At 32.8% G+C, this 12,260-nt stretch overlaps 1 protein-coding gene across 5 annotated transcripts in view; it reads right to left on the reverse strand.

The window, feature by feature from the left end:
- LOC118193571 (putative sodium-coupled neutral amino acid transporter 12) overlaps positions 1–11,459 on the reverse strand; it is a 78,591-nt gene extending 67,132 nt beyond the window's left edge. For 2 of the 5 annotated variants that reach the window (XM_085819009.1, XM_085819008.1), the window contains exons 1-3: positions 11,129–11,453; positions 10,703–10,819; positions 654–775 (exon numbers count right to left, since the gene is read on the reverse strand). In XM_085819009.1, the coding sequence (XP_085675135.1) occupies positions 654–775; positions 10,703–10,747 (167 nt within the window). In that variant the 5' untranslated portion in view covers positions 10,748–10,819; positions 11,129–11,453. The other 3 variants (XM_085819007.1, XM_085819005.1, XM_085819006.1) reach the window with 3 other exon arrangements.
- Positions 11,460–12,260: the final 801 nt, after the last annotated feature.

The raw sequence follows: 12,260 nt of genomic DNA on the forward strand, positions 1-12,260 counted from the left end.
CCTAAAAGATTCTTTGATATAAACTTTTCTGCTGGTAAAATCAATACCTACATACCTAGATTTGTGACATTGTTCTTGATGAGGGATATCAAGAGTCTTCCATAATATTTATTTCTTTTGATGTCACTTATTAGTTGGTTATTATTGTTTGGTGGCCAAATTAATAATAGTTGAATGCTGAAGGCATATCATATAGTAAAAGAGTACAGTTATTGTTTTAAAATAACAAGCATGAGTTGTACATACATTTCGTTAAAAAAGAATTAAAATATTTCACTATTTTATAAAAATAGTGTTCAGAAAGAAAGAAGAACATTTTGCATATGAAGATATTTGATTGATTTACTGCAGACATTAGTTATAACATAGTTTATCAGACAAATCAAGAAAGGAAACAATTAATTATATTACAATATTTATTAATTTAAACTTTATTTCCCAGAAATCAATCAAAATAAAGATTGAAATTTTCTGTAAAATCTTGTTTGTCTTGGGGACCATTTGGTGCCCCTCTGCACACTCTCTGGGGCACAATTGCTCCCCTCTCACTACACCACTGTTATATGCATGGTTGCCAGAATCTGGCACATTCTGAAAATTGGCAACTTCTACCAAAGTGGTTGCATTAATATGTAAGTACCCAAAAACCTTACCTCATAAATGCTAAAATAATTAAAATTATTAGACTCAATAACCATCCTGCTTCAGCTATTGGTTTAGGCATAGCCAGGGCACCAGTTCCCACAATTAGATTGAACACATACATAAGACCCATCTGTAAAAAAAAAAAAAAAAAAAAAAAAAAAAAAAAAAAGAAGAAGAAGAAGAAGCACATACACAAAAATGTAAGACATATATATAAGATAAATTAGGATGGACTCCATGTTAAGACTGCAAAACTAGTAAAATCACAAGAGACAAGAAATTTTGAAATTTCTCAAGAATCCAAAATTGAAAATTAAGAAATTGGACAAAACTTTGTCACAAAAATCTTTAAAAATGAATATCAACATTCTCTTTCACAAGCCAGTTATGTAGCAAACTAAATGGCACATAAATGATTATTTTGTGTCCAAATTACATAACACATGGTATCAGAAATAAGAAATTTATTAATACACAGATGGTATAAATCAGTAGTTTTCAAACTCTTTTTTAACAAAGTGCCTTTTGGTTTTGAGTAAATATGTAGCATGCTTCCAAGATAAAAATTTCTCAAATGGCAGGTTTCTCTTCCACAAGCCAGTTAGTTATATAGATGAGTAAGTGGCACATAAATATAATTAATCTGTGCCGAATTACATAATACATGGCATCAGAAACAAGAAATAAATTACATATTTGTTATTAATACTTAAAATTTTTTTGTTGTTGTTGATATAAAATTTAAAGCTAATTAAACTTGCAGAGTTCTGAACATAGGCAACATTGGTAGTCACCTAGGACCTATCAAAATTGTTTGCTTGGGACAAGATGTTCCTTTTGAGAAATGAGGTAAAAAGCAAAAATAATTTCCATGGTATCATTAAGTATTAGGTCCAGGAAAGCAGTTTTTGAACACTGTCACTTGAAATCTCTTAGTTGGTACAGCTTTCAAAAGATGGGGGGAAAATTGACTTATGGCAAGAACAGTAAATAATGTTATAGTTCAGGCTTGAGAATTGACAGCAGTATCACATGTTAAGCTTATATTCAAAACAGTTAGAATTTCATGGAAAAATGAATATTTTACTATGAATATTCCAATAAAGCTTCAAGCTTCAATGGCTTGGGGAAGGAAACAGTAGTATTCTTCCACAACACTGAATATTTGGTGGATTATGGAGAGAGCATAGTGAATTCTATTTTGCTCAGGTTCCAAAGAGAGACAACCAAACTCATGGCAAAAGTAGTGGATTATCTACAGGAGAGATAATGATAATTTATTCAGACTGTTGGCAAATTAATAAAAGAGAGAACAGGAAAGAGAAGGTTAGAGTCATTTATTAATACATAAATGGAGTAAATCAGTGGTTCTCAAACTCCTTTTTTTAACAAAGTGCCCCTTGGTCTTGACTAAATATGTAGCGTGCTGCCAAGATAAAACTTTTTCGAATGACAGTTTTTAAATTTTTATGGCCACTTAAAACATTATTGATGCCATTTCACTTAACTGAAAAGATATAGTGTCAACATTTATATATTCTCGGGGTAAGGGGTTACTGTTTTATCTCTCATTCAGAATCTTAAGGATCAATTAAAAATAACATAAAAATATCATTTTATCAGTAAGCTGCTCATAAGTTTTTTTTTTTTTTTTCTATCCAATTAAAAAAATCTGATGTGTACACCACATGACTTCCTTGTATTGGAATATTAAATTATACGCATTTTTTCTTGCATTTCATTTAAACTTATTGGATAAACTAAACGCAAAAACATCGTTAAATTGCATTCGATAGCGGTCAAAATGGATATTTTCGTTGAAATATGCTGCCTGAAACTTTTCGCGATTACAATACTTCCTTTTTACTTCGTATAAGGAAGTAAAAATGATAAAGAAATGAATTCAGATACAAACTTTTTTAATAAAAAAATTATATAACGGAATAGTTTTGCTGTTATGTCAGTTATGAAACCTCTTTATTTTTAGAGAGAAAAGTATGCCAGTTTTCTTTGGCACTGTTTTCTGATGACAGCATGTGCAGGTGGAATTTTCAAGTGGAAGTTTAGTATCGAGTTAGACCTAATGCTGTAATTGCTGTTTCTCCTACATTATGGATGAAAGATAATTCTCACATAGTATGTTACTATGAAAAGCATTACAAACTTGATGGGACTAGATGATAAATATTAGTTTCATCATGGAATAATTTAATAACTTCTACCTTTTCTTTATTCAAAAATCTGTTTGACAGACTAAACTCTTCCATCATATAAAAAAGATTCTTATATCTATAATTCATTTGATTCTAACCAAAATATTCTCTATTGACTTTATTCAAATTCAAAAATCGTTTATATTGTTCACAACACAACCACCCCTTCAACTATATTTTCTTTTGTCAACTTTCTTAAAAATGGAAGGAAAATTTATCTATTTACAATTTTTCTGAGAACTAAAATTTCTTTTGCGAAAGTCCTCCCTAGCTAAGAACTAGAAAAGATATTTTATGTAATCTCCATGCTATCTTCAACTTCTGCCACTTCACAAAGGCTGATAGCCTTCAACATTTTGTGTACAATGGCTAATATTGGATTAACAAAATGATATTTGCAGTTTATAATAAAATGACTCTAACCTTCTCTTTCCACTTCTCTGTTTTATTAATCTGCCAATGGTCTGAATAAATTGCGAATATCTCTCCTGAATATAGTTCACTACTTTTCCCATGACTGTGGATGCCTCTCTTTGGAACCTGAGCAAAATCGAATTCACTACGCTCTCTCCATATACAGTCAAAAGTTGTTAATCCGGACTCGTTGGGACTTCGGCAATTCCGGATTATCGATTTTTCCGGATTATAGATCATCAATTTAAATCTCGTAAGATGGCATGCAGAAATTCTAAAATTAAAAACATGAAACCGTAATTTATGAAATAAAGAACAATTATGATCTAAAGGGTACGAAAATTTACAAAAAAAAGCTTAATATTTATTTGTTTACTTTATTAAACATTTCTTTCAATGTAAGTTATTTAAGTTGCTTCGTTTTATGTGATAAAACTTTCTCTTTAATTCCATAAACAGACATAATTTCTTGTTCAGTTACAAAGTTCCACTGTTTAAGTCCCAAAATTGCTGTGCCGAGAATACCGACTAACCTGTCAATCAAAATGTTTTCGTTTTCACTAACCTCTCTGTCACCTTCTTCATGTCTTTATCCATTTTTTGCAGCAATTCCACTTTTTGTTTGATGGACATCGAAACATACTTTCGTTTTGTAGATCCTTTGGGAGCTCCAGCATCGGAAATTTTATTTGACATAATTGAAAATTCAAGTTTACTTTTATAACATTGCTCTTACAGTCTGCAAAAAATAATAAGCCGCATCCAATTCGAAGATTAAGGAACAACGCAATGATCAACATTAACTGAAACAGATAATTTTAGCTTATACTGTCTGTTATACATTAAACGCGCACGCGAAAATGTATTCTGCACTTGCGCACACGCATCTGTGCAGTCGTAAAGGTCTTACGCGCACGCGTAAAGGCCTATGCGCATGTGTCAACACGGCGCATGCGCAGAAAGTTTTTAGCTCCGGATTATGGGTGTCCGAATTAACGACTTTTGACTGTATTTGTAATCAAATGTTCATTTCTTCCATGAAATTCTAATTGTTTTGAATATAAGCTTAACATGTAATACTTCTGACAAATCTCAAGCCTGAACTATAACACTCTTATTCACTGTTCCTGCCATAAGTCAAGATTTTTTCCACATATTTTGAAAGCTGGGCCAACTAAAAGATTTCAGGTGGCAGTGTTCTAAAACTGCCTTCCTGGACCACATACTTAATAGTACAATACAAATTATTTTTGCATTTTACCTCATTTCTGAAAAGAAACATCTTATCCCAGAAGAATCATTTTGCTAAGTAATTACCAATGTTGCCTATGCTCAGAAGTCTGCGTGTTTAATTAGCTTTAAATTTCATATCAAAACAAAATTCAAATATTTATATCAAATACCTAATTTATTTACTTTGTAACCTAAAATGTAAAGCCAAATAAATATAAGCAAACTTCATTCTTCCTTAATTATTGTTTTTTACTCCTGTGATAAGTAAATAATATTAAAATTAATAAATAGCAGTTTTTTTTATTACCAGCAAATTTATTCACTGTTTTATTTTTAAAAAAGATAATAATTATTTTTATTTAGAAATAAAGCCAGATGACATCAAAGGGCAGCATATAATAAAATATTAATGCTTGGTTCTTCTAATATCTATTTGCAACAAAATTAAATTGAATTTGACACTTTTGCAGCAATGGCCATTGTGAAAGAAAATTATCAGACAAATAATAAGCCAAATAATAAACTATAATATGAAAAACAAATTGCCAACAAAAATTTTTTAAATGTTATAAAAAGGTAAAATACTACAAAATTAAACTTACATTTATTTCTTGCATATGGTTTTTGCTTACACTTATTCCTTGCATATAATTTCTAATGCCTTTCTTATATATGATTTTGGCAATTGCTTTAGAAGGATTCTCATTTCTTATGTGCTGGTACCAAATGAAGTTTGCTAAGCACAACTCAAAATGAAGCCAATGCATGCATAATATTCTCTGGAGAAAAAGATCTTTTATCTCATACTAGAACATGTGAAAATTATCACAAAATGCACCTGTATATCAATAATTAATGTGTTTGCCAAAGCAACGTTAAAAATTACAGGAAGAAAGGTTTTTGTGTTGGAAATTGCTTTAAAGATTCTCACCTGCCATTTCTAAAAGCATTATGGTTTACTTATTTTTTAACAGAATTCCCATTCAATAAATGGTGTAAGTGTTAAAATGTGTGAAATAATTGTTGACTTGAGTGATCATATTATCTGTGGGAGGTGTTAGGTAAGACTGGTTTTTCAGTCAGCAAACTTTGGTAATTAATCACGGAGGTAGTAATTATCTTTTATGGTCACCATTTTAACACTAAAATATCTTGAATTCAATTACATTACTAATACACTGGTTTGCAAAAATTAAGGACGAAGTCGAAAAATTAGCATATCAGCTGAACGAAGAGGCAGAGCGGACAGAAAGACCAATCAGGAGATTAAGTAAAGTGATGTACGGTAGCACATGCGCAGATATGCAGGTAGACGTAATGGGGGAGTGTCTGAGTAGTATAAAGAATGTTGTCGGTGTAAGATCAGTATTTCTGGCAAAGAGATTGCACGCCGTATAGCAGTTAAAATCACACCGAGTTGTTTCCTCAGCGAGAAATGGCGAATAATCAATCTGTTAGACGACATCTGGATGCTTTTATCCGAGGTCGAATCATTGGGAAGTTGGAGGAAGGCCGCAGTGTGACAAGTGTGGCTGCAGAGTTCGGAATTGCTCACAGCATCGTTTCATGACTTCAGAGACAATTTCAAACTACAGGAACAGCTAACCGGGGGTTTAGTAGTGGTCGTCCACGAGGAACCATATCCGCAGATGACCGGTATATTGCCTTACAGGCCAGAAGAAACAGGCGGCAGACAGCAGAAGAAATCGCTAGACACATGACACAGACGACTGGATGACCGAGATTGCATTTTACAGTGGCCAGAAGACTGCATGGTGATGGTCTGTTTGCACGACGCCCTGTACAGTGTGTACCTCTAACGCCTGCCCATCGGAGAAGGCGTTCTCTGTGGTGCCGGGAACACCGGAATTGGAGAGACAATGAAAGGGGACGAGTACTCTTTACAGATGAGAGCAGATTCAGTCTGAGTAGCGATTCTCATTGCATACTCATCTGGAGAGAGCGGGGAAGCCGCAATCATCCCTCGAACATCATTGAAAGGGACAGGTATGGAGGTGGCGGTGTTCTCGTTTGGGGAGGCATCATGCTTGGTAGTCGTACAGACCTTCACATCTTCGACGCAGGTTCAGTCAACGGGACCCGTTATTGTAACGAGATTCTTCTTCCATATGTGCGTCTTTTTAGAGGTGCTATGGGTCCGCAGTTCCTTTTCATGGACGACAATGCACCATGTCATCTCACAGTAGCTGCCGAACAGCTCTTAGAGAGTGAGGATATTGAGCATATGGATTGGCCGGCACGATCTCCGGATCTCAATCCCATCGGGCATGTATGGGATTTTCTAGGCAGACACTTGGCAGCTCGTACCTTACCACCAGTAACGATTCCAGAGCTTCGATTGTCGCTGCAAGACGAATGGGAGCAATGCCTCAACAACTCATTGACACCCTCATTCTCAGCATGGGCAGACACTGTGAAACCTGCCTAGTAGTCAGGGGAGATCATATCCCCTATTAAAGACCGGATGTTTCTTGCTGGACACCCATCACAGGGATGTTTTGGCCTTCAGTCGCATTGCGCTCCATGCTACTTTTTCAGTAAAGCTTCTTTTTATCCCTCTGATTTCTCTTTTAGTAAGTGTTGCTTACATTACTCATGTCCTTACGTATTGGGGATCTTACGGTATTAAATGTGTTGATTTGGAAAGCTTTTGTACAAAGTTATATTGAAAAAACCGTCTCGTTCTTAATTTTTGCACACCAGTGTATATTTCTACAGAAATACACAATATCTCCCCTCCCCCTGTAATGAAAAAGGTAAGGAATCAGAGACACCAGCGACAGTAACTCAAGCCTTAAACAGCAAGTAACATGAAGGCACACCAAAACTTAATTGAAATATGACAGAAAGTAACTGATATAAAGCTTGAGGGCAAGGCTGAAAACATGATAGAAAAATAATATAAGATCATGAGAAATGGTGACAAAGACTAAAGTTCATATGCGTTAACTTTTTTAATGAAAAAATTAAGATGAGAAATGGGTTAATCTTTGGATTATGGTAACTTGGCGATTTTTTGGCGAAAATTTGGCGACCAACCCTGCTACAGCAACCTGCTAGTTTTTGTTTGGACGCCATTTAGTTTTCACAAAGTAGAGGCATTTTTTTTTTAACTCAACATTTTTTTTCAACAATCTGCTAGCCGAATTACGCTTATGCTAGAACTTTTATGGAACAAAAGTGCTTAATCATGACAAAAATTAGGTGCAAAATTGGAGAATCGCAAACTGCTTGCCGCGTTTTTAAGAATTGCACATACACGGTATCCATGTACAGGTCGACCTATTTTCACTTAAAAAAACTCCCAGAATTGCACAAAAATGGCACTGCGCACACTCTTGACTTTATCCATGTACACTGCTAAAACCTTTATCGCCTTACCAAAATGTCGCCAAACTACCTAGTAACCTTTATCGCCTTACCAAAATGTCGCCAAACTACCTGTTACCATATTCCAAAGATTAGACAAGAAATTTATTATTAAACTACCCAAATCTATAAAACAGATTTTTCAAAATGTTAAGCACTTATTTTTGTTATATATTTAAAAATACTTTCAGGTTAATCAATGAAGTTCTATCTTTTTTAATTAATTTATACATTAAGCCATTGCAAAAAAAAAAAAAAAAAAAAAGTAAAAATATATGTCAGGGTACTTCTTGGAGAAAATATGAGAAATTTTGCCTCCATTCCTGTTTACGTCCAATTCCCTCCCCAGTAAAATGACATCCAAAACATAATGCAATAAAACATAATTAAAACAAAAAATATATAATCTCAATAAACTGCATTATTTTAAATCAAACAAGGAAATACATGTTATCTAATCTACACAGTACAAAAAGAAAATATCGACTTAACGTTAGTTAAAAATTTGTTTCCTCGGTATGTGCAACACATAGAATTCCTTAACAGCATCCAAAAATTATTTAAGATTATCTAAACTAGTATCTGTATGCTGTCGTCGCCACATAAATTCGCAAAAGTAAAAACGAAAAATATCCTCCGTACTGCCAGACTGTTGGTGGCATTTATTTCGAAAATCCCTTTTCATTACACCCCACATGCCTTACATAGTGTTAATATGAGTTCCGGTTTCCAAATCCTTGAATCTCATTGCGTAATTTACGGAGAGGTGAACAAAGCCATTTAAATCTTCATTTTTACACCAGTCAATCAATGTTTTCTTTCCAGCTAGTACCAAAGTGTACAGAAACTTCAGGTTAATCGTACCACAAGCAGACATTTTATCGTGTAAAGCACAAAATAAGCAACATACTTCTTAACCAACACCCAACACATAAATAAGCCCTGACAAATAATTTCCCATCAGTCAAAATCACCACAATCACACATTTCAACCAATCCTGTCATAATAGTGTTTCCAGAACATTTAGCTACTCAGGTTACCATAAATGAACCAACAACTTGGTGATAATGCAAGGGATATCCTAAAATATAGACCAAAAAATTTAAATAAAGGAATGACATAATGCATTAGCAGACGAAACTAGATTAACCCGCGGGAAAGCGCGTGGGGTGTATCATACCCCAACCCTACATAAAAGTGGAATGTTCCTAACTTGTGAAACTGAAATTCTGTGCTGCTTTCAGTAGCTGAGTTTCTAGTTGTGGTTGACTTTCAGAACCACTTTTTCTTTGCGTGTGTGTTTCAGAAAAAGATTTATAGGTATTTTGTTGGAACTGGGGTATGACATACTCCACGCGCCTGTCCGTGTAAGTGTTTTTCTGACTGAATATTTAGTTAAGAAATTTATTTCTAGAGTGTAACAATAAATATTTCTACTCGCAAGTGATTTTAAAGTACTTGACATTAAATTCTTAAAAATTTCTAACTGCATTATGGTAAAAAGAATGAGTCCCTATGAATTGGAGATGCAACCCATGTGAGATTTATTAGAAATATTTGAAAGCGATGAAGATTGCATTTCGGAAACTGAAGATGAAACTAAGAATATTTTCTACAATGTTTTGGTTTTGAAAAAGATAAAATATTAATTCCTGATGTTCTTAAAAAAGAAAAAACTGTTTTTATGCTTTCATCATTATATAACAATCATACTATAGATGATACTATTGGACAAAATAAAACGTCAGGAATTATATGTTTTAATAATATGACTAAAAGAGCAGTGGATATGGGGGATGAAATGTCAGCCAATTATTCAATTGCCAGAATAACAAGGAGATGGCCAACGGTAATTTTCTTTCCTGCACTGAATGTTGCTGTAATAAATGCTTGAATTATATCACATCCAACTGCTAATCCACCAACTAGAAACAGAAGTCTGTTTTTGAAGGACTTAGCATTACAATTAATGAAAAAAAAGTATTGAACAAAGATCAGAGATTAATACTTCTCCACGAAATTGACGTACTGCATGCAAAACAAAAAGCAGAAGTTTCGACGAAGAATTAAAACGAATACATGAAATTCGAAACAACTAAGTATGAAAGATGTGTTAAATTTTTTGCTCTCGCGCCAAGGACAGAAGAACGTGAATGCAATGTTTAAAATGTGAAAGCATTCTGTGCCAAGAACACATGAATGTATTTCGTTCAAAGTGTGAAGAAATAAAATAAGCATGGTGTTTTAGAAATGCAATAAAACTTAAGAGGCATGATGTTTATTTTTTTTATTATTTTCATTTATCTTAATTTTAACTGTAAGATTATTTTGGAAATTAATTTTTTGAAACCCAATTATTATTCACTTATTTATAATACACGAGAACAAAAAACAGTTTTAAAACTAAATAATACTATTTTTATTGTATTTTAAATATTGGAGTATGTGATACCCCACGCGCTTACTCTAGTAACTTTTCTTGGTGCGACTTCTGCTGGGTTAATATAATGGGTTTTTTAACATGTATCCCACAATAACGTTATTTTAATTTATAAATTAATAAACAAACTATATAATTCCCATGCTCATGATATTTCATGTAAAATTCTAAAATTGATTAATTAACTTCAAATGTTAGATTAAATTTCTAATTATAAAATTATTATTTTTATTATTATACACTATTTATACACTATTAAAGCACACAAAATTCATATTTGCTTAATTTCTGCCAGCATATTTTAACTTATAAGCAATGAATAAAAATATTTAAACATATTTCTTTTAATAGTAAGCAATATATTACCATTGAAGAATAACCTTCTCCGGCATCTGTAGCACCTGCAGGCATTGTTGACGTGCGTCTTCAAAATAATAAATTTCTATTTATATCAGAAAAGTTGTGGAAGACATGGATATAATTCTAAAAGAAACACCAAAAACTGTGCATAAAATAATTTGTAGCTAAGTTAATATAATTAAAGTTGTATTATAGCTTTAGTGACATGCAAAAATAATTTAAAAAAAAAAAAAAAAAAACCACCAATAATTACTTATAAGATAATATGAAGCTATAATAATACATTATTCAGAACTATATAATAATATGAAAAGAGAATAGGCTATTGTCAAATATATACTTTTATGGTAGAAGACAATTATTTTTAAGAGAAAGATTTTTTATTAAGATAAATTAAAGTAGATACACGGACACGAATGTGTGTTTACCTACATTTTAAAATTCGCCCTTACTTCAATAACATCTTCGAAATCAGCTGGGCGTCAACCTGACGTCAAATCTTATATGATAAATGATTAGATAATGGTTTTACTTTCGAAATACTTAGCAATACATGCAAAAAAAAAATATGAATGATAAATTAGAATGTTTGACTTATAGACACAATTAACTTTTACTCTAAAATATGTAATTTGAGTTCATAGTTTAAAAATGAAAATTTAAATTTAAAAAAAGATGTTTTCTTGTACGGGATTAGAACCCATTATTCCTTTTTAAACAGACTAATACACACAGCCGTTTTTAGTGCATATGACCATCGAGCTTTGAAGCCCAAAGGACCGACAGTTAAAAAAAAAAAGGGCCAGAAGTGGATAGGTAGCAAGCAATAAGATACATTCTGCAAGAAATGAAGAGAGAAAATGTGGTCACGTGTTGAAAGAACAACATCCGCATGTGCTATGTTTACAATGGAGTCGATAGCAGATGTTCCGCTGAAATTAATTTTTCGAATTTAGAAATTTATGGCTATTGCGAGAAATTAAAAAATATGCTTGGAAATGATTTCTCTTTTCTTGAAGTCAGCAAGTAGGGTCTTTTGTTATTCAAGGAAAAGTATGTGAACAATATTTGTTTCAAAGCACGGAGTATAATGAAGGAGGTGAAACGGATAAGGCTCGGAGAACAGCCTTAACGCCAAAACGGGGAGAAACAGCTTATTATGGTAGACCACTTTATGGCTGTCATCCGATGACGTACTTCTTCTAAGTAGAGCTACTAGAGATACAGGCTGACTCGTCAGCCATTTTGAATCTAAGCTTTAGGGTTGCAATTTAGGTGTGAAGCGGCAACTTTGGCTCTTTAGCGCTGTCCGCTAAAATTGAACATTCTAGAGAATCCGAATTTCAGCTTTTTTCTGCACTCCTATAAAGATGTGTGGCTTTTTCCCCTTCTTTTGTCTGCAGTTCAGATTCTTTCTCGTATTTTTTTTTTTTTAAATTGCCAAATTTCTCGTATGATTCAAGTTATTTTAAAAGTTTTTAAAACATTTTCACATATCATATTTCAAATTTGTATTTTTAGTTAAATATACTTTCTTTTTGAATTCCTTTATTGAATTTTCAAT

The sequence above is a fragment of the Stegodyphus dumicola genome, chromosome 6, assembly GCF_044657685.1.
Source record: "Stegodyphus dumicola isolate Sdum_Otavi_A_Nest chromosome 6, ASM4465768v1".
In the NCBI taxonomy this organism is placed as follows: Eukaryota; Metazoa; Arthropoda; class Arachnida; order Araneae; family Eresidae; genus Stegodyphus; species Stegodyphus dumicola.